At 40.7% G+C, this 24262-nt stretch overlaps 1 protein-coding gene across 21 annotated transcripts in view; it reads right to left on the bottom strand.

The window, feature by feature from the left end:
• The window catches only part of LOC108699944 (formin-binding protein 1 homolog), an 86688-nt gene that overhangs the window by 10498 nt on the left and 51928 nt on the right, over positions 1-24262 (bottom strand). For 5 of the 21 annotated variants that reach the window (XM_041574781.1, XM_041574782.1, XM_041574785.1 and 2 more), the window contains 6 exons: positions 13542-13670; positions 9520-9666; positions 7642-7833; positions 7294-7371; positions 6178-6354; positions 4678-4773 (listed from right to left, as the gene is read on the bottom strand). In XM_041574781.1, coding sequence (XP_041430715.1) covers positions 4678-4773; positions 6178-6354; positions 7294-7371; positions 7642-7833; positions 9520-9666; positions 13542-13670 — 819 coding nt within the window. The remainder of the gene's footprint in view (positions 1-4677; positions 4774-6177; positions 6355-7293; positions 7372-7641; positions 7834-9519; positions 9667-13541; positions 13671-24262) is intronic. The other 16 variants (XM_041574788.1, XM_041574789.1, XM_041574790.1 and 13 more) reach the window with 7 other exon arrangements.

Below are 24262 nucleotides of genomic sequence, written 5' to 3'. Positions count from 1 at the left end.
GTCTTCAGGAACTAAAAAAAGTTTTATATAAAAAGTTTTATATATAAAATACAGCATTTACAGCCATATTCTTTTTAGGCTTTCGTTCACTTTTTAACATTAATTTGATGACTAATGCTAAACACAAGGATGGTATGCTTCACGTTCTTCTGGAAGCATGTATGTTGGGTCATCTACTATCCCAGAAAAGCAGGAGGGCTGCATTGTGGAAAGAAGGTATGTTACAACGATGAGCAGCAGCACCTCCAGTTCCACCATGGGGTGGGTTGTCCTCCGGGTCTTGCTAATAAAACATGAGCCTCTATAGGGACCCACTTGTGAACTTTCGCATAGAGGGATGCAGTTCTCGATCTGAAATACAGATACACACACTCGGGCAGCCAGAAACACAGATATTTCCCAAAGGTAAGCGCTGTCTTGTTTTTATAGCTTGCCTGAAAGTATTGTATGTATGTGTGTAAATATATATATATATATATATATCTGTTATCCGTACAATAAGCTCTCTCCTATTAACCAGTATGCGTTTCAACTTTAGTGGCCCTCCCAGAGCAGCATTTTTGGACTGCAATCAGCAATGTTCTCATCTCCACGCATTTAGAATATGATCAGCTGTCTGATCTCTACCCACTGTCATAATAAAGCCACGGCTACACCCTAATGCGGTTAAAAGAAAATTATTTTTAGGAAAAAAGTCAGTCCTTTAGTTTTACTCTCTCTTGCTGATCTTCATACAGTCTCTCAGCTGTATCCAAAAATATACAGAAAATTGTATGTAGATCAGCACCTACGGCAACAGAGAAACCAGAAACCAAAAGATTGTGCAGCAAGTTTAGATATTGCGAAAGCACCCGGTGCTGAAAAATATTCTTCAGGTGTACTTCCCCTTTAAAATTCCAGTTTGAAGTAGTGATACATGCAGCTATTTCTTCACATCCAACCAATTAACACCACCTTTGGCTAAAATTCCTACTCACAAGATGGATATTAGGTATATTGCCCATAGTATTATCAGCGGTTTTCACTCTCCCTCGGGATCCGCTCTTGTGCTCCAATTCAGAGAAATACAAATCCAAAAATAGTGTAACACCATTAATTAAGTTAAAAAGACACTGGAATATTCTAGAAGGGGATGACCAATTAAAAGGGAAAATTCCAGAGAAACCTAAAGTAGTTTACAAAAGATCAAAAAAATCAAATATGAGACAAATATGAGTACGTAATCATATACCCACTGAAAAAATATAAAATAAAGCACAGTGGGAAGAATGGAAGGTTTTTTTCTCCTGCACTTTGTGTAAAGCTTGTAAATATGGGAGAAAAAATAAAAAATACAGCAAATAAAATGTATAGAATTGAACAATGTATAAAGTGCACAACGAAAAATGTGAAATATTGCTTGGAATGCCCTTGTGGCTTACAGAATATAGGAAAAACCAACAGAAAATTAAGAGAGAGAATTAATGAACACGTAAGAAATATATAAAAAGGAGTAGAAAATCACAGTGTGTCAAAGCATTTTAAAATATGCCACAACAAAAACATCAAAGGGTTAAAATTTTGGGGTATTATGACAGTTACAAATAATTGGAGAGGGGAGATATTATTAGGAGAACATTACATGAGGAAAGCAAGTGGATCTATAATATGCAAACTTTTTCTACGCAAGGATTAAACATCGACATTAACCTAGGGGCATTTTTATTGAAGAACCAAAGTGCATAAATATGGAATGGTTTGTCAAATATAAGGACATAAGGAACAGAAATAAAAATCGTGAATTCTGGGAAGTGAAGAATGAATTATAACTCCCAACATATAATCATCGTTATATATATATATATATATATATATATATATATATATATATATATATATATATATATACACAAACAGTCCAACCATATCGTAATGCACTCCCCCAGATTCAGTGCCAAGATATATAGGGTGCGTCCTGAGTCATGGTGAGTGTAACCATGTATCACATATATATGTTCCAGCTGAGTCGCACTCCAAAATAGTAAAACGTAGCATTTATTTTTGCATCATAAAAACATGTTCAATAAAGTATACTCATCAACACGGGAGACATCATATCATGGGAAACTTCACGCGAAGTTTCGGGGGTCCCCTGCCCCCTTTCTCAAGCGTGTCCCCGTAGTATCCCGCATGGAACAAGAAAAAGACCCGGAAGTCGGTCACCACTCTTGATATAGCGAGAGTTGCGTGTGCGGTCACTCAGACGCAAAGACGCAATGGCGTCAGTACGTCACAGAAGCGGGCACGCAAAATTCCGCTCATTGAAATCGTACACACCATATTGGTTATTGGCAATATTCACTCTATAAAACCACATAATCTATATGCATGATAGACATCAATTGGTGCAATATATATATATATCCCACAAAAGAGGTCTGCACTCTCAGGACTTAAACAAAAAATAAAAATGTTTATTAACTAAAAGACTAACATTTCGGCCTCTCCGAGGCCTTTCTTAAAGTAATGATGGGCACTCAGAAAATGCATTTTATACATATGATGGCGGGAAAAATTAATTGGCTGACATGTCATCATCACTGTGCGTCAAATAGTTACAACTCCACATATAAAAAGTCAGTTCATATTAAAACATTTAAAAACATATTTTGTAACAATGATATAGGAACAGGCAGCAATTGACACACACAGGGGCCCATTTACTTAGCTCGAGTGAAGGAATAGAATAAAAAAAAACTTCGAATTTCGAATTAAATGGTTTAATATTTAGAGTCACGTTACAAACACATATTATGTATACCTGTTTGGGGCATTTTAGGACCCCAACAGTGTTGGTTTACTGGTTACCTCAACGGTATATTACTCAGGGGTTAACATAAAAGGTAATGAGCATGCTGTGTAAGGGAGAGATAATGGTTAATTTATACTACAGAAACCAGACTTTTTCTGAGCACCTTAACAGTCACCCCTTAAAAGCAATACAGATCGTATTTCCAGTTATCGCTAAGGAGGGATCCCTAATACAGACCTTTCATCTGTAATCAAATGTTTTTACTTTGTAATATAAATAACATATTGCGTTGTGAAATATAAAAAGTGGCAATTAAGATTAACAACTGTTACAAAATATGTTTTTAAATCTCTTTATTTAACCTAAGAGGGGTGTTTTAATATGAACTGACTATTTTTGTATTTTTTTCTTTGGTGAAGCATTAATTTGTTTTTTATATGTGGAGTTTTAACTATTTGACGCACAGTGATGATGACGATATGTCAGACAATTAATTTTTCCCGCCATCATATGTATAAAATGCATTTTCTGAGTGTCCATCATTACTTTGAGAAAGGCCTCGGAGAGGCCGAAACGTTAGTCTTTTAGTTAATAAAACATTTTTATTTTTTGTTTAAGTCCTGAGAGTGCGGACCTCTTTTGTGGGATAGTTATTTCAAAAATTTTGGACACTGCACCCAGGCAAGTTTGAACCGAGTGACGCGAGTGCCGACTCCTCCGCAGGAGGAAAATTAAACAAAATTTGTATATTTAATTGGAAATTGATATAGTCTTAGAATAAATTCATGAATAGACATTTTATGCTGATGGGCAAGCATTTTAAATATTTAATAATTTAATATATATCAAATTAACTACTAATCAATTCATTCATACGGTAATGACTATTTTAATTTATTAAAAAAGACCATCAAATCAGAATTTGCAGAGATAAATAAATATTAGGGAGAACAGGAAGTTTGATCCCAAAAGAATGAGTTGATATACAATAACCGATCATAAAAAAATAGACAAAGCCAGGGAAAATGAATACAATCCAGGAGTGCACAAATAAATAATGTTTTTAACCTATTTATAATGTTTTTAACCTAAAGGAAATAGTAATAAGCCAAGAAAGCAGAGAAACAATTGGTTGCCATGGAAACCCAACTTTGGAACGAGAAACCAAAAGTTAATATTTTAAGATAATACTACGGGCAATATACCAAATAACCATCTTGTGAGTATGAATTTTAGCCAAAGGTGGTGGTAATTGATTGGATGTGAAGAAATAGCTGCATGTCTCACTACCCTAATGCGGTTACTATCCCACACAATGACACAGTGCCAGAATTGAAAAAAAACACATTTAATGTTATTTACTGGGGATGTCTGACTTTCAAACTGTCATTTTGGGCACTACGATTTCAGCCTGCCATGAGCAGACTAGAGCGGGAGGGTGGCACAGCTCAGAAGTACAAGATGGAGGGCAGAACGCCAACGGGCACAGCTCTGTGAGGTCAGTAGCACAAGATGGAGAGTAGAACTCTTGCAGGCACAGCTTTGTCAGGTTAGTAGTAGAAAAACAGGTGAGCAGAATGCCGGACAGGCACAGCTTTGCAAGGTCAGTGGCGCAAGAGACAGAGCAGGACGCCGTTTGTGTTTAGACGCACAAACAAATGCATCAATTTTGTGAATCCCAGTGATGGTTGAAACCCTTAGACTTTCATGAACCCCAGTCTGGCCATGCACTGAGGAGCAGAGAAGCCATGATGGGGAATGTAGGGTGCAGGGTAGCTGAAAATATTAGCGCAAACCAGCAGCGTAAGCAGATGCTGCAGTTGTCCCCCATAACTGGTGTTAGTGACTGCAAGAGCTGGCTGTCCACCTATCACAGCAAGACTCACAACATATTCCCTAGCCTCAAAGGCACACGTGGGCTTCCCTATAGTCCTCTTCATCATCCCTTTGTCAGCACAGCACACTGTGTCTGGCTGTGTCTGCTGGGGTGGGGGATTCAGCGAGAAAACAAAAGCAAGAAGGTGGTTAATAATATTTGTACTGTGTCGCCAGTGCTTCTGTGCCCCCTGCATCTGGGTTTAGCAGACACCCTAAAGGAAAACTAAAGTCTACAAAAAGCTGTCCTTTATATTATATTATATAATTATATAATACCCAGAGGTTCAGCAGCCCTGACAGTCACGATGCAGGCCTTCAAAACTCTCCACAGCAGCTCGCCATCATGGATCTTGCTAGAAGTGCCAGTGGCACTGCACATGCTCAATGAGAAACAATTCTATCTCAATACATTGCTAAGCTTCACATTTCTCATTTCCTACAGTAGCACTAATCAGAGGAAAATGGAAATACCTCAGAACAGTGACCTAGGGATGGGTAAAGGGCGGATGGTAACTATGGGCACCCTTACTGGTTAAGTCAAGGAGTTAATTGTAAGAGAAAGCACCAAGTGGCCATCAAAGTAAAGGCGTGTGGCAAAGGAAGGCTCACGTAAGGACACCAGGAAATCCTAATTCCTCTGGCCTACCTTCTCTTCGACTGACACAACGAATTAGTAACTAGGAAGTACTAGTGCTTTCATCTGACTCATGCTGTATGGCAGGAACAAGCATCATGAGTGACATGAATGCACCAGTATGTTTGCTAACTTTTCTAGGCTGATACACTGACTAAGAAATCATAGGCTGCTGATTTCAACAAAGGCATTTTTTGTCATTTCAAGCATGAACGTACTTCACAAGGTGAGATACTTGTCACTGGCTGCAGGGAGGATGGAATAAAGGACTTAATGAATGACAGATGAAGCCCTTTCACTAATACATGGTTTACTGAAGACACTGTTAGGCTTTTGTACTATGATTTGCACCCTTAAAACCCCTGCACCTACAACTTGTATATGTTTACCCTACACATCTTGCTCCAGATTGATAGCCAAGTGCAATGAATGGTGCACAAAAGCATAAGGCTCCCTTGCAATATGCATCCATCGGCAGATCTATCTCGTGTGGCCACAAGGTAGAGGCATTCCAGGGGATACTCACACCTGTCCCCAGTCTGATATACTCGTAGGGTAGCTCCCTGCTACTAAGCGCAAGCACCACTGTGCAATAAAGTGTTGTGCCTATAGGTTACAGGAGCAAATGCCACTAGGTGATAATTTAATTAGAGTAAATTGTGGGAGTCTGGTCCTCTTGTGTGTCACACCAGTCACCACAATGGAAAAAGGGGCTGTCATTTTGCACCATCAAACCATCTTCATCTATTGTTTGTAAGACAGCACTTCGCCTGGATTGCGAACTGATAGGACGAGCCCTAAAATAACTATTTGTGCCACAAGACTATAAAAGCAAAAGATGAACAGGGAGCATGAGAGACAGAGCACAACTTACCCCTCGCTTTAGGCTTCGGAAGCAGTGCATTTTGGGTTTGGAAGTCATGAAGTCGTTGAAGCGGTGGGAGAGGGGTTCCTTTTGCTGCTTGGGAGAGTGGGGGCCATTGGGAACAGCAGAGGGAGAGGAAGGTGGAGGAGGAGGGGGCTGATGAGGGGATGTAAGGAGGGACATAAGCTATGTATAAGAAAAGGAGTAGTGATAGAATATAAACAAAATAAAACAAAAAGGTATAGGGAAAAAAAACAAAGCAAAATCAAAATGAGGATTAAACAATACTTATTCCCAACAGAAAAAAAGGATAAATATGAAATGGCCATGGAGCGGAGAAAAAAGAAGAAGTTGGAGAGTGTTAAGAGGAGATAAATGGATTAGAAACACTATGGATGGAAAGTGGAAAGGGGAAAAAGGTCATGCAAATTATCCGCCATGCAAAATATGCTTTCATTGCTTTCTAAATGCCTCTTTTCTCTGGAAGATCAAGTTGGGTGCAACCAAAACCATTTGGTTGCACCCAAAACAATGGCTCTCCCTCTGTCTATTCCATGCAATATATCTGTGCTGACGAGGTATAGGCCTTAGATATGAGTAATGCTTATGAGCCCAAAGGTCAATAATACTGAGAAGGTATCCCCCCCCAAGTTTGCCAGACCATACATGCCCGAGGGAGGAGGTACATGACATCAATTAAAAATAAAAAGGCAGGTGAAAGGAATGGTTTTATACTGTCAGAAGCGCATCCACCAGTGCAATGTGTCGGATCAGAACCTGAATGAAGGAGGGCGGCAGGATAGGTGAAGCCAGAGTGAGACATGACCAGGAGACTTGAATGGGATGATTCCCTTCTGTGTGAAACCTGGGTGCCTCTTATCATGTTACCAAATGTTTAGATGGCAACAAGGCACTCCAAGACTCAGGCAGATCATTTCATTCAAGTGTGCCATGGCAGCAACCCCTTCATCCCTGAAGAATTGAGACATCAACTGAGCGCCAAGCACTTTGTAAAGGCTGTGCCCAACTCATTAAATAAATTGTAAGGACTATGGTGCATTTGCTAATCATGGCTGAAGGGGTCCTGACTGATGGTGCATTAAATGCGATGGTGGGAGCACATACCCACGTTCCAGACGCCCAGTTTGAGAAATGAAAGCCCCGGAAGGTGGCGTGTTTATAGCGAGTTGTATAAACAGCCGGCTGTAATGAGAGCGGTTAAGCATGCGGATTATTATGGAGAGCTTTGACTCAAGTAATGGAGGAAATAAAAACACGATGGAGGTATGAGAAAACCAAAAACAACATCAAAAAATACCATGAAACCTACAAAGAAAATGAAGATAAAGAAAATGAGGCTTTTCCTAGATGAATACTCACAAAATTAAAAAATAAAAAAGGCAAAACGCCACCAACCAAAAACGCTGGGAGATTAAGCAGTGGTGAAACAGCGTCAGCGCAGGGAGTCGTTACCTTGTTTTTTTTGATGAAAGGCCAAAGTTTGTTGCGGGATTTACTGGAAACCTTGGGGTCTGACTTGCTGTCAGTCTTTGTTAGACTGGTGTCAGACACTGTGCGCTTCATGGACTGCGTAAAATCTTCAAAGTCAATATCTCCTGGAGGCTCGAACCCAGATTTAAAGGATTCTACAACCATCTGGGAGTCCTGAAAACGAAAAATAAGCAGAGTAGGCAAATTAATCAGCACCGATAAGGTCATAATCAACCCAAACCATTAAGCACGGAAGTGCTGAGTTCAAGGCAGAACTCCCTCTCATCCCCCCAATGCAACCCAGTAATGAGCCCAGCCCCATTAAACAGCACCCCTGGGCCCTAGGTTGCAGGAAGAATGGCAGGATCAGTATAAGCACAGCAAGATTGAGGGGGAGAGGCATTTTGCTTGGGATGGTGCTTACATGTCAGGGCTCTGACCCACTTGACCGCCATGTGATTGGATTAGGAACGCTGTTAACCTATCATTAAGGTTTCTTCATGGGTCACTACTTGAAAATACAACAAATGAAGAGCAGCAGTAAGAGCCAGGCAGCGAGTCCCACAGGATGGCTCTGTTAAATTTAGGAATTCCATACAGGCTACTAATAAGACTGTAACTATTTCAGCTCTGGTGCTAATTCCATTCCCCCATCCCATTACAGTGCTGTCTGATATCTTATTAATGCCTTACTTAGCCTTTATCAGCCCTAGGAATAATCATGGCCTTTATCAGCCCTAGGAATAATCATGGCCTTTATCAGCCCTAGGAATAATCATGGCCTTTATCAGCCCTAGGAATAATCATGGCCTTCATCAGCCCTACGGAATAACCATGGCAAAAATGAGTCTGGTTGGTCCAAGGGGGCTTTATAAAAATTCTAGAACTGATCCAGGATTCAGCTGAATTTCAGCAAGTTTTGTAGGATTTAGATGAACCGAATCCAAGTCGTTAAAGTGATATTGATAAGTTTCTATGGAAATCAAAAGGAGTGTATCAGTATTGCTAGGAAAGTGTGCACACATGCCCAGCCCTGCTAACACGGCTTTGGGAGCCTAGGAGTAGAGAGTTGACTGCATCAGTGCTGCCATGCTGGAGGAGTTGTGATCACTGTTGGGCTTATACACAAGGGTTACCAAGGCACAACCCCACCCATGATGTTCCTGTTCATCACCTAACCAACCATACTCGTTTAACAATTTGAAACTGTTCCTTCCCCCTCCACTTGCAGCTCTGATGTAGTTACAGACAGCCAGAACTAGGGAGACTAGGGTATGGAGGAATTGCACTAGAGGGCCCCAGCCAAAAAAGTATTGGATTGCACTCATAAAATCACAACAATAAAAGGGAAAACCCCATAAAAGGTACAGTGAATTCAGGGCCTATTTTTCCATAGCAGGAAAGATAACATATTTTATCAAACTGCTGTGCTTCCTCGCTGTTGGTCAGGATTTGCCAGTGTCTGATAGCAGATAACAGGGTTAAAGGATGGAAGGTTCCACTGAGAGCAAATCCCGGCACAGGATGGATGTCAACAGTCCAACAGAGATATACGGCTATTTCTCTGACCAACATGGAAGCCGTGGTTTGGAAAGGTGCCCAAAGAGGAACCACTGGCTAAGCAGCTTGTTTTCATTTGGCTTATGGTACAGCCAGCATATGGGGAGTTTTAGATTTGTGCATGGGGAATATTAGGGACAAAGCAGTATAAAATCCATGGTTTTAAAGCAAAATGCATGTCATTTCTATTGAAAGCAATGTTTGTGTTTATTGCTGGTTCAGACTCTTAAAACAAAGTAGCAGAGTTCTCCTCCTGGTCTGTTAATCTAGTGTTTCAGAAGAAACCTGGTGGATACTCACGTGCTTCTCGCTGATGGATTCCGCGGATTTCGTTATTCCGTCTAGACACTTTCCAATGATCGGGACCACTTGACGATCTATGTCCGCATAGGTTTTCAGGGATTCTCCCATCCTTCCTATCCTCTTCTCCTCCATATCTTGTAGTTTCTAGGGGAAATTTACATATCATTATTACAAAGGGTTGTAAGCACATTCTAACACATGCCCAGAAGCATGTCCCTGTAGCTGGGTAGGCTCATGACCCATAAGGCCCTGATGCTCTCTAGAGAGAATTTGCTCCGGGACTTGTCTGAAGTAGAATTGCCATCAAATAACCAACCTCCAGTGCAGTTGAGTGAATGTTCTGTGTGATGCGCTCCAACTGTTGGACTAGTCAGCGTTGGACTGGGATGCCAGTGGCCCACCAGAAAACCTTAGACTGTGGTCCCACTTTCCAAACCATTATTCCTCCTCTCCTCACTTAACCTCTTTATTCTACTAGTATTTTATATCTACTCACTATACTCTATTCTATACTCATTCTATACTCATTATTGAGCTTTTTTTCCCATACAAAATAGGGAATGACAATGAAATAGGCCAAATGGTTAGAAGCAAGAGGGCCCATCGTGAGTTTTCCCAGTAGGCCAGTCTGATAGGGAAGACAGAGGGCTGGTGCAACAAAGATCACACTCTAGATGGGGTTTGGACTGGGGAGGCGTATTGATATATTTTGTTATAGATCCAACAAATGGGGGCATAGAAGCAAAGTCAATACAAGGAATATCCACAGGGAGCATGGGGTTTTATGGGGGATCAGTAAGCAAGAAAACCTAACATCACTATGTGTAATGCCAAGTGTCAGCTGGAGCATTGGAGCAGTGGCAACTGGACCTCTGGCGTGGCATTTCACTGTCTGGCAGTAGCCTGGTGCAAAAGTCTGGGTTTGGTGGAGAAGGAATAATGGTCTGGGGATATTTGGTTTCACGGAGTGCAAACCTTAAAAAATAAAGGTCCATCCATAATGGGTTGATGAGAGTGGAAGAACCAGATTGGCTGTCAGAGAGCCCTGACCTCATCCCAACTGAACCCCAGTGGGATGAACACCAGCTGTAAGCCAGACCTGATCCACAACATCATCACTAAGGCTCTTGTGACTTAATGGAAGCAAATCCCACCAACAATGTTGCAACACTAGTGGGAACCCTCCCATAAGAGAGTTGGACAGGCAGATGTCAGCAATCCGAAAGCAAAGAAAGGAAATGAAGTGTGCATTGTGGCTGAGGCTAAGACTAACCCAGAAAATATTAATAGTAAAAAGATACAAGTTGAGAGTGTTGCTCCATTAAATAATGGTACCTGTATGGTTGTAACAGATACAGAAGAGGCAAATGTGCTAAATCTGTTCTTTTCTTCAGTTTATACAACAGAGGAGTCTGAGTTCCCAGGCTCAGTTCACGGCTGCACTGATGGCTCAGCTCAATCTAGTCAGTGGCTGACTCAGGATATAATTCATAAAGCTTTAATAAAAATATATGTAAACAAGGCTCCAGGGCCTGATGGCATACACCCCGGGTTCTAAATGAGCTTAGTTCAGTTTTAGACCAGCCCCTATTTCTGATTTGCTTTCATCTGGTATGGTACCTATGGATTGGAGAAAAGCTGGTGTCATTCCAATATTTAAAAAGGGATTACGATCTCAGACTGGGAATTAAAGGCCAGTTAGTTCGACATCTGTGTTGGGCAAATTATAAAACCCTAGTGAATGGCATTATTAGCAGCAATGGCTTTATGAAGGATAGGTCATGTCAGACAAATCTGATTGCTTTTTATGATGAGGTAAGTAGCAGATACTGGACAGTGGGGGGGGGGCAGTAGATGTGATCTATTTGGATTTTGCCAAAGCGTATGATACCGTGCCCCACAAACGACTGCTTTCTAAACTGTTGGGCTTAATGAAGTTGTTTGCACATGGATAGGAAACTGGCAACAGGAACATGTACAAAGGGTGGTTGTTAATGGTATATTTTGTACTTGGAGTAAGGTTCTTAGTGGGGTCCGTCAGGGCTCGGTATTGGGTCCACTTTTATTTAACTTGTTCATTAATTACTTAGGGGAGGGTATTGTAAGCAATGTATCCGTGTTTGCAGATGACACAGAACTATCCAGACCAATTAATTCCATCCAGGATGCGGCATCCTTGCAACAGGATCTTGACAAACTGGCAATCTGGGCAGCTAAGTGGCAAATGAGATTCAATGTTAATAAATGTAAAGTCATGCACCTGGGATGTAAAAATATCCAAGCCACTTATACCCTTAATGGGACTGCACTAGGCAAATCCACTATGGAAAAGGACATTGAAGTCCTTGTAGATGATAAACTTGGCTGTAGCAAGCAATGCCAGTCAGCAGCATCGAGGGCAAATAAGGGCTTGAGCTGTATTAAAAGGGGGAATTAATTCACGGCAGGAAGAGGAAATTCTTCCACTCTATAGAGCACTAGTAAGGCCCCATCTATAATATGCTGTACAGTTTTGGTCTATCACTCAAACACGACATTATTGTTTTAGAGAGGGTACAGAGAAGGGCAACTAAGCTGGTAAAAGGTATGGAAAATCTTAGCTATGAGGAAAGACTGGCCAAATTGGGGATGTTCACGCTGGAGAAGAGGCACTTAAGGGGTGAAATGATAACTATGTATACATATATAAGGGGACCATATAATAATCTCTCTGATGCTTTATTTACCAGTAGGTCTTTCCAGCTGACACAAGGTCACCCATTCCGATTAGAAGAAAAGAGGTTCCACCTAAATATTCAGAATGGTTTTTTTACAGTGAGAACTGTGAAGATGTGGAATTCTCTCCCTGAATCAGTTGTATTGGCTGAGAGTTTTTTTGCTTTCCTCTGGATCAACTGGCAGTTAGGCAGGTTAAAAAAGTTAGAAGGTTGAACTTGATGGAAGTTTGTCTTTTTCAACCTAACTTACTATGTTACTTATGGCCCCAAGTGTACAAATAAGAGAGGTTCAGCGTGCTACATATATTGCCATTCCTGGTAGCACAGAAATAATGGATTTGTGCAAGTCAATTATTGGAAAGAAATATCCAACATAAAAAGCCTATTGCATTTTAATTACTACATAAACTGATTCCAGATCGTCTAACCTGTAATTACATTCATTTGACAGATGTGTGCTCTTTCGGGTTGGGGAAGTCATACCTGCTGTTGGTTCAATGCATTTAAGTATTGTCTTTATTTAACTTGAAGAAGAATTTCCTGAACGTATATTCTTAGTGAGTTTTTTTTCCTTTTTTTTTTGGAGCCCAGTCAATAGCTCTTTGTTCAGGATTATTTTTCCATCATTTAACTGGGGAATTCAGATATTTATAAGTGGGAACATGAAATCAAGATAAATTAAGTCTAATGCAGATTGCAGTTGGTCGCATTAAGCTGTTATTCACATTATGAGCATTTTATTGGACTATTCCTAGCTTTGTTTAAGCCTCTCTTGGAGGACCCAGCTTTGGTTAGGGCACAACAATGAGAAAACAGTCACCCTGGGGTTCCCAAGGCACAAATAAGCATTAACCCCAAATCTCCCCCTAAATGGCCTTCAGGCTGGACCTCATTAGCGCATTACAAGGTTACAGATATATAGAAACATTGGAGTAACAGTCACCCTGCTATAGTTCCAGGGGTACCCAGGGCACAAATAAGCACTCACCCCAAATCTCCCCTTAACTGGCCTTCAGAATGGGCCCCCTTAGCTCATTACAAGGTTACATATACATAGAAACATTGGGGTAACAGTCACCTGCTATAGTTCCAAGGGTACCCAGGTACAAATAAGTTCTCACCTCAAATCTCCCCATAACTGTCTTTCAGGCTGGGCCCCCTTAGCTCATAACAAGGTTACAAATATATAGAAACATTGGGGTAACAGTCATCCTGCTGTAGTTCCAGGGGTACCCAGGGCATAAGTTTTATGAGGAATGGTACAACAAAATAGCACTTCAGAGACAATTTTGGGGGGGTTACCTGAAAGATGCTAGGTATGTGCGTGAAGTAGTGCTCGTGCTGCTCATGATTAAACTTCTGTAGCACGGAGGAGTAGTCTCCTTTGCTGTCGTCCGACATCTGGTGCCGTATCTGCGCTTGTTGTCGAGCCTGCACAGAGGGAAGAGTATCTGGTGAGTAGGCAGCCAGTTGATTTTACTATTTCTCTACAAGATATCCGTAAACAATGACTAATGAGTGCAACATCCTGTCATAGAGTAAATAGACCCATCAGGATATTTTCTGGTACCCCGGTGGGCCCTGCCAAGAAACCAAAAAGCTCTTAAGTAGCTCAGTCAATATCAGTACAATTTGCATAATTAAAACAAAATTGTTTATTGGTTGATGTATTGATGATTGGTTATCTCAACACTTTTTGAACCTAGCCCCCCCCCCCCACCTCTGATATCCAAATTATAGGCTTTCATGACAAGGCATTAGATGATCCTTTTCAATTTTCAGAACTGTGAAGCGCAAAATGAAACTGTGTGATATCTCTATCCCTTTATAGCAGGCACAGAAATAATAATACACTGTAGGAGAAGTTTACTACGTTTTTTGGATTTTTAAGCTCAATGACAGTTCCCCTTTTATATCACAAAAATGTCCTCCCCTCCTTCATTGAGTTACCGGGGTGGTACTGGATCTGCGAGGGCCAGTAATGGGCTAGGCCCCATACTTGTTGCTCACTAGGAGTTCGTCGTCGGCCTCAGTCCATAGCCCAAATGCAGAGACAATAGTTTCCGAACAACAAATCTCTGACATTCCAACAGATGGAACAGTTTATTCACCAGAGATGGAAAGTTCACTCTGGTGCCAAAAGGTTCCAGACCTCTGCTGGGACAGCCATGGCGTCTCCTTTGAACTTTATCTGTGAGGATTGGCACATGGAAGGTAAGAGAAGACAAATCCCTGGCTACTGATTTTGTCACAAAGAACAAAGGGTTTTGGGCCCACTATAGCAATGTAACGCTGCCACCCTACCCGGGATTCAATATTTCCTTTCCCAGCTGTATATGGTGGCCAAGAAGGTATGGGGAAAAGGGATGTTACAATGTGCCTTATTCCCTTAAAGGAAAAGTATACCCTAAAAATGAATACTTGAGCAACATTTTTCACCATGAATCATACGATCCCAGGGAGCTGCCCTTATTTTTAAAAATTGCAGTTTTCTATTTATGATTACCCAATGGCAGATACTACTAAAAAGTATATTATTATGAAAATGGTTTATTTACATGAAGCAGGGTTTTACATATGAGCTGTTTATGCAATATTCTTTTATATAGACCTACTTTGTTTGAGGGGTTTAGTTTTCCTTTAAGACTATTGTTTTAATTAATGGTGGTGGAATCATGAGACATCTGGAACATTAATTAGAACAAATATAAGTCATATCTTAATTTAAAGAGATGGTCGAGGAGATGCAAAGCACAGAGGGAACAAGCTTCTCTTTTTGGTAATTACAACAGATGTGAGAGAGATAGGGAGGGATGGACATATATCTGATTGATAAATATTAGATATTATAAGTATAGAGCACAAGGCAGTGAATATAAACAGATCAATGTGCCCGGATGCCATTGGCTGCTTATATTCTGTAATAGAGTCCTGCAGCAGGTCGTGTACCCGCGGGTGACCTGCAAAAAAGCGGGCACCCTGTGGAACGAGGGGAGGATTTTAAGGTGCGGGTATACCCGCGGGTCTCATCTAAATGCAATATATCTATATTTTACTCCTTTTAAAGTTTTACAAAAGTTGTTTCTGTCCCCGCCCACTTTTGATGACGTCACTTCCAGTTTGCAGCACCATCACTTCCTGTTTGATGGAGGTCGGCGGGTTGTGGGTCGGGATGCGGGTAAGGCAGTTGCTGGTCTGGGTCGGGTAGCGGATCAAAGTGAGTTATAATGTGGGTTGCGGTTCGGGTCGTGGGCTATGGGTTTGGGTCGGGTACGAGTCTTAGAAATTGGTTCCGCGCAGGACTCTACTCTGGAAGGATGAAGTCTTTTTTTTTTCTTTTTAAATCAACACCCCCACCCCATTCAAGTTCACTGGTTTAGAAATTTACACATTCCATTCTAAAGAAGAGGAGAAATAAACTTGAAAAAATAAAAATAAAACAGAGTCCTGGAAGGGGTTGTTGGAACTTTTATCCCAAGACAATGCAGATCGCTGAGCAAGAAAACAACTTGTCCAGCCCAGTTCTCATTTCCAATGGGAAAAATATTATTATCCTTTATTTCTATAGACCTTTACAGAAATTATACATCACTCATCCCTGCCCCAGCCGAGTTTACAATCTAATGTCCCTTTCTGAGTCACACACACTAGGGGCAGTTTTTTCAGGAGCCAGTTACCTGCCTGTATGTGTATTGGAGTGTGGCAGTAAAGCAGCAATGGGATTTTCATTTTTTAAAGTAATGTTTAATATGATTTAAAAAGATATTCTGTTTCAATTTGCAATTGGTCTTCATTTTTCTAAGTTATTTCGCTTTTTATGTAGCGCTCTTCAGTTTGCAACTTCAGCCTTCTTGTTGCTAGGGTCCAGATTACCCTAGCAACCATGCATTGATTCGAAAAAGAGACTGGAATATGAATAGGAGAGGCTTTAATAGACTCCAGTCTGAAAGCCTGAAAGAGACATAAGTAAAAGGCAAATAATTTAAAAACTAGAAAAAATAAATAATGAAGACCAATTGACAAGTTTCCAACAGTTACCTTAAAGGTGATCTACCCCTTTAAACATCCATTCCAATGTTCTTGCTTCTCTGTTTCAGTTCAAAACATGATACTTCTTTATTTATTTTACATTTCTGTGTGTTCACTATTATGGTACAGAGTGCATGGATGGTTGTCATGGTTACTGGAGTACTCTATTCAGTTGATGTGATTTATCTGGGAATAAATGAATTTCGCCCTCCCAAATTCCAGACTAAACACAGTGCACCCTCTTCATAGCAAGCCCAGCCAATCAGATTGCGGCACCTCAGTTGTGTCATACCTTTGATTATGCACCACCAACATATTTTATATCTGTGTCAGAGTAGGGTATATGGGGGGGGGGTCACCACCCAAGCCAAGGAGAACCCCATTCCCCTCGCTGTATACTTCTTCTAACTGCTTCTGTCAGGGGCTGCAAAGATCAGGCCAATAAGTGCCTCCAGGGATCCATCCCGATGTCCCACCAACCCAGTCTGACTCTATATTTTTATAGATTTATTATCATATAATACACAAAAGTCATGAATATCCTGTAAAGTATATCCTTAGAAATGGCTCTTAGTGATGTCATCAGTTAGAATCAGAGCTTAGTGACATTTGACTCACTGAAACTTGTGTAACTTGTAATAAATAACGTAGCCCTTGTTGGAAAATATGAGGATATTAGAGGTCACCTCGGAGTTCCATGACTTGTATAAAAGCACTAACTCCCCGGTGACTTATAAATTCCTTATGGTTTACACTTGGGGTTAGTTTATTCACTATATTATTATTACTATTATTATTATTATTAATAATAATGCTTTTGAGGGGGGGTGGAGATTGGAGTCCCTGGTCAGGTCCCATACCCGTACTTTCATAATAGACTGCGAGGGGCTTCAATGAGACAACTAGGAGACTAATTATTTTAATTTTTAGTAGGGATGCACCGAATCCAAATACTAATCATAATTTGCATATGCAAATTAGGGGTGGGAAGGGGAAACATTTTTTACTTCCTGGTTTTGTGACAAAAAGTCACGTTATTTTTCCCTCCCCACCCCTAATTTGCATATGCAAATTAGGATTCGGTTTTGGTTCAGCCGGCAGAAGGCTGAATCCAAATCCTGCTGAAAAAGGCAGAATCTTGGCCGAATCTCGAACCCAATCCTGGATTCGGTGCATCCCTTATTTTTATGTGTTACGTGTCCTTTAAGCCTTTCTAGGCAAACTTAAGCCCCGAAATGACAAAGCTCTAAACAACTAAAAATGGAGTCCAATCCCATTGCAAAGCCACAAATTTTATAGTGAACGACAAACACATTTGGCTTTCCAGGAAGTGGAACATAGGACTCACACATGCATGCAGCTAAATATAAGGTGGGTGGGGGTAGAATTTGAGAGCAAAATCAATGTACGGCCTGTAATTATGTGACAAAGAAAATGCAAATCTCCTTTGTCTCGTGTTACTGGTACAGCTGCTCTGCCAGTGTGTTATCTCCCCCAGTGTTAGACATACAGTATATTTCATGGTACCCCAATAGACCTGCTCTTAAAGGGGTGGTTTACATTAGGTTCACTTTTAGTATATTATAGAATGGCCAATTCTAAGCATCTTTTCAATTGGTCTTCATTGTTTATTTCTGTATTTTTATAATATTTGAATTATTTGCCTATTTTCTTCTGGCTTTTTCCAGTTTTCAAATGGAAGGGGGGGGTCACTGCCCCCATCTAAAAACAAATGCTCAGTAAGGCTACAATGTTACAGTTAATGCAAATTTTTATTACTTATCTTTCTCTTCAGGCCTCTCCTATTCATATGCCAGTCTCTTATTCAAATTAATGCACGGTTGCTAGGGTCATTTGGACCCTAGCAACCAGAGTGCTAAAATTACAACCTGGAGAGCTGCTGGATAAAAAGCAAAAAATGTAACTCAAAAACCACAAATAATAATAAATGAAAACCAATTGCAAACTGTCTCAGAATTTCACTCTCTACATCATACTAAAAGTTATCTCAAAGGTGAACAACCCCCTAGACTGGCTCAGCGTTGCTCTTTATGCACAGACAGCAAAGGAAGAAGCTTGAGCCTCTCAGTCAATACAGCGAGCAGTGGCCGGTTGCCCAATCTCCCATCCAAGAATTCAGAGGCCCAGATCGTGCCTTTTTTTTCCAGCCATCATCTTCCAGCTCACAGATTCAAAGGGCAAAGCTGCTGTGTTGGAGAAACAATATGGCAGCACTGAGGGGTCATTTGCATTCTCATCTGCATAGCAATACCCAGCCCGCCCGCCACTGCTGCCAGCTCTGTGATTTAGCAGGGCAGGCGCCAAACCTTTAGAGCTGAAAGAAAAGGCCGGGGAATATTTAATGGCATGAAATCAGCAGTATGTTGTGGGAAAGAATAAAAAAAAAGTCCAACCTGCAGGGGACGGCTGAATGGATTCCCCTTGGGCATTCGTTATGAATGTGCCATGCCATAAACATCATAATTAAAAGGCCGATAAATAATTGTGTTCAACCCAAAAGCCCAATAAAAGGAAGAACCCCAAATGAATTCTCCATATTGTTCATTTTCTACATTAAAAAAAATCGATAGTTTTTAATTAAAATAAAACAATTCCTCTTTTTTTATTATGCCTGAGAGCACAGGCAGCAGGGGGAATATATAATTACATCCAATCTTGCACCGGGAGAGAAAAAGTGACCAATCTGTTCCCTTCAGGGGGAAGAAATCCAAGCAAATTAAATTGACCATCTCAATTTAATACTGCGTCAGTACTTGCATCAAATAACTATGGGCAAAAAACTATGAAAAAATGAAGACCAATTGGAGAGTTTCTAAAAATAGGCCATTGAATAAACTGACAGATAACATAATGGTGAACTGCCCCTTTCAAATGTGTTGTTCATCTTTGAGTTAACTATTAAGTATGATATAGAGAGGGATATTCACAATTAGTAATTAGTTCTGATTATTTATTATTAGTAGTTTTTGAGTTATTTCGTTTTGTTCAGCAGCTCTCCAGTTTGCAATTTCAGCAGTCTGGTTGCTAGGGTTCACATTACCCCAGCAACCATGCACTGATTTGAATAAGAGACTGGAATATGAAGAGGAGAAGCCTGAATAGAAAGATGAGTAATAAAAAGTAGCAATAACAATACATCTGTAGTCTTAAAGAGCATTTGTTTTTAGTTGGGGGTCAGTGACCCCCATTGTAAAGCTGGAAAGAGTCAGAAGAAGAAGGCAAATAATCAAGAAAACTAAATAAATAATGAAGACCAATTGAAAAGTTGCTTAGAACTGGCCACTCTATAACATACTAAAAGTTAACTTTAACACCCTTTAACATAAACTGACACTAGAAATACATTTGCGCTAAAACCAGGGGCCGAGAAGAAGTAAACAACAGTGCTAGTCTTTTTATTTGGAGTTATATATAAAGCAGGTGCACAACTCCCTACAGGCTCCTCTGCAGTAGGACTGGTCCAAGTTGCAGACCCATAATAACAGTGGTAATTTCTAGTGGGTGGGTTTTAAGAATGGACTGAGAGCGGTTTGGGCAAATCGAAGCCTACAATGCATATTTATATAAAGGTGTGTACTGTGCTATGGCAAGGGTTAGTTCCACTTTAAATTATATACTGTAAAGAAAAACATTCCACGGTAATTTGCAGATTTCCTCCTTTATTTATTATGGTCATAATGGGGAGAAAAAAAGCCAAGGGCATATATGTGGGGCAGAGCTGTGTGATAGGCAGCAGCACACACATATCACTTTACAACCAAACCCTGCTAAAGTAAAAGGATGATGGAGTCAGACATGTAATAGACAGGTGATAATCGAATCAGTATGTGTTCGGTTTCCCTGATGACTTGGAACATGAATCGTGAAATGGATACGATATTAGCAAGAGAAAAAGAAAAATTTAAAGGAGAACTCCACCCAAAAATTGCTTATTGCTTAATGAGCGAAAATGCTAAAACACTCCATGTAAACATATTAAACGTTAAATTTTTTTGATGATTCACTTTTAAGTTAACTTTTAGTTTGTCATAGAAAGGCTAATTCTAATCAACTTTTCAATTTTTTCTTTTTTTTTTTTTATAGTTTTTAACTTTTTAAATAATTTTCTTCTGACTTCTAGCTTTATGGGTCACTGACTGCCTCTAAAAACAAATGCTCTATAAGGCTACAAATTGATCAGCTTTCTATTTAGGTTTCTTCCTATTCATTTTCCAGTCTTTTATTCGTGTTTTCAATGCATGGTTGCTAGGCATATTTGGACCCTAGCAACCAGATTGCTGAAATTGCAAACTGGACAGCTGCTGAATAAAAAGCTTATTAACGCAAAAAAACACAAATACTAAAAAATTAAAAACAATTGCAATTTGTCTCAGAATATCACGCTCTACATAGTACAGGTATGGGATCCGTTATCCAAACACCTGTTATCCAGAAAGCTCTGAATTACGGAATGCCCATCTCCCATAGACTCCATTTTATCCAAATAATCAAAATTTTAAAAAATGATTTCCTTTTTCTCTGTAATAATAAAACATTAGCTTGTACTTGATCCCAAACAAAGATATAATTAATCCTTATTGGAAGCAAAACAAGCCTATTAGGTTTATTTAATGTTTACATGATTTTCAAGTAGATTTAAGGTATGAAGATCCAAATTACGAAAAAGATCCGTTATCCGGAAAACCTCAGGTGCCTGGGGTGCTTAACCCCTTCAGTGCTGTCAATAGGTCAAATCATGGCCAAGTTGTTTTCAGCAAGCCAACAGCTTTTTGTGCTGCAGCTGAGCCAGATGGCTATCAATACTAATTAATTAGTAGCCATCTGGCTTCTGTCACACCCGGGACTTGCCAGCAGGCTGTGGCTTACAATCTGCTCATTAGGCGAGTTAATCGAATCTATCTTTGCTTGTTTTGGTCTGCTGGAATTTTCTAAACACTCCCCAACACACAGATCAAGTCGTCATTTTATTGCCCAGTGTATGGGGCCTCAAACTGACGAGCGGTTGTAGCTGCGCTCCCCTGCATTCCGTTTTTCTGCGTTCAGCCGCAGGGGAGCGCAGGAATAGACGCATTCCATTTTTTCCAATGGGGCTGTACTCACACAGGCGCGTGTAGGCGCCAAATGCAGGAAAAATGCAGCATATTGCGTCTCAACCTGCATTCGGCGCCTACATGTGCCTTTGTGAGTACAGCCCCATTGGAAAAAATGGTATGTGTCTATTCCTGCGCTCCCTTGCGGCTGAACGCAGAAAAACGGAATGCAGGGGAGCGCAGCTACAACCGCTCGTCAGTTTGAGGCCCCATACACTGGGCAATAAAATGACGACTTAATCGTCCATTGGTCGCAAGAAAGATCATTTGTATTCAACACCAGCGTGCTGAATTCTCCGATATACAGGTAGAAACAATAGAATTCTACCTCTGTCTGAAGATTCAGCAGTTACAGTGGCCGATGTTCAGGTGCCTTCAAAAGCCTGCTCAAAATTTTCCGACTTGGCCGACTCAATGCATGGTTGCTAGGATAATTTGGACCCTAGCAACCAGACTGCTGAAACTACAAATTGGAGAGTTGAATAAAAAGTTAACTAACACAAAAACTTCAAATAATAAATGAAAACCAATTTCAAATTGTCTCCGGATATCACTCTCCATCATATTAAAAGTTAATTTAAAGGTGAACAACTTCTTAATGATGTCATCAGTTATGACTAATTTAAACTTGTGTATTATAAGTAAAGCACCTCCTGCTTTTATATAATCATGGAACTCCTCTGGCGACTAATAATATCTTTATATTTTACAATAGTGGGTACTTCATTAACTTTACATACAATCACATTGGGGAACGAATGTCTACCTGTGAAGCTTATCCAAGGGCAGCAGAACCTATGACTGCAAAAGGCCCATAAGTTATAGGGGGCCCAGCGAGACACTGGAAAAAAAGCCCAGTTTTGGGGCAGAGACAAACACCATGCAGAGAAGCCCAATAGGCCAGTGGGTGGAACTGGCAGGACACCTGGGGGGCAAAATCACTCGGAGCAGTTTGTTCTCCTGAATAATGAATATGGCTGAATATTAAATGGAGCAACGAGGGAGAAACCACTGTGCAGAGATACTGCTCATTCTCTCCATGAGCTTGTCACATTCATTTGCTCAGCCACGATATCAGATGTTCTAGCCAGTTCCTCCTTGCTGGATGCGACTCATGAGCCCAGATCATTCCCAACTGGCAAAGGGGCTCGGCTGGCTCGTGAGACTCCTAATTTCTGGGCCTAATGGAAAGCGTTTTAGAGGATCCAGAGGAGCAATGGCATCATGAGCCAGGATTGCACAAGGCCAAGCTCAGGGGAGTTATGCAATAGTTTCAGCAACTTTCAAAAACAAAGGGGTCTGAACTCATTAAATATCAGTTAAATTGTAACTCCAGAAAAGTGGCAAGTGGTAGGCTGTGCACGTGGGAAGGCTGAATTTTAGGGTGCTACAGCCATGGGTACTCATCCTCCGGGTTGGCACATGTGCTGAGCCCCAACCCCATGCCACCCTAGAACAGATGAGCATTATGGGAAGAAGAGAACAATGGAGTTCTAGGGAACGAGAGAACTGGGTAGTTTCAACTCTACTCAGGTTCTTTTTCATTTGTGCAGCTCTGCCTGTTGTCTGGCGACACATGAAGTGGACAGATCGGACACCCAGCACAGAAAGGGTTAATGCAGCGAGGAGAGCTGGGGACAGGAGAGGAGTTGCTCGGCGCTGAGATGCTGAGGATGGGAATGATAACCAAATCAATCTTCACACTCCACTAATTTGGAGCAATTATTCTTCAAATCTATTCTCCAGCCTTAATACCACGTGTGTGATTTAATATCTACGCTCCAATGAAGCAGGGAGATGTAACCATTGTACTGACACCGCTACCCACGCAGAATCAGTACTGAACCTTATACTGTATTGTCTAAGGGATATGGCAAACTCCCTCCCCTTTGTATAAATACAAATATACAGAGAATGAATGTTCTGGGCATACAATAAGCTATACCCTCATGCTATACTGTCTAAGGCAGTGATCCCCAACCAGTAGCTCGTGAGCAACATGTTGCTCCCCAAACCCTTGGGTGTTGCTCTCAGTGGCCTCAAAGCAGGTGCTTATTTTTGAATTCCTGGCTTGGAGGCAAGATTTGGTTGTATAAAAACCAGGTGTAATGGTAAACAGAGTCTCCTGTATGCTGCTAGTCCACATATGGGCTACCAATAGCCAATCACAGTGCTTATTTGGCTCCATCCAGGAAAATTTTTATGCTTGTGTTGCTCCCCAACTCTTTTTACATCCGAATGTTGCTCCCCAACTCTTTTTACATCCGAATGTTGCTCACGGGTGAAAAAGGTTGGGGATCCCTGGTCTAAGGGAATCAATATGGCACCTACCTCCCATATATATATAAATACAAATATACAGAGAAGGAATGTTATGGGCACACAATAAGCTATATCCTCATACTGTACTGTCTAAGGGAAACAATATGGCGCCTCCCTCCTCCCATAAGTATACATACAAATATACAGTGAAAAAATCCAGTAAATTATATTGTAGAAATAACTAGATTGGGACCCATTGGGATATCTGCTAGCATGTCAGTCTGCCCCAAACCATAATGAATCGAATATATTTCCCTGTAATGCAGCTCTACATACATACATACTATAAACGGAATAACATACTACAGTTAAGAATAAATGCATAAATATGTGTTTATATCAGAGATGTAGAATGGCAAATATGATCTATTAGTGCACAAATAGCCAGAAGATGGCGCTAGCTCTGTCTACAAGTAAGCAGCGTAGAGACCAAAAACCTCATAAAGCACATTAACCCCTTCTGACCTGCTGCAAACAATATTTTTGTCAATTATTTGGAATGTTAGAGGTCACTTGTGAAAATGTAATGTATCTGTTACACTACAGGCAAGTTCCTCCTTT

This window comes from Xenopus laevis, chromosome 8S (assembly GCF_017654675.1).
Source record: "Xenopus laevis strain J_2021 chromosome 8S, Xenopus_laevis_v10.1, whole genome shotgun sequence".
Lineage (NCBI taxonomy): Eukaryota > Metazoa > Chordata > Amphibia > Anura > Pipidae > Xenopus > Xenopus laevis.
This window is presented reverse-complemented; position numbering and strand designations above follow the sequence as displayed.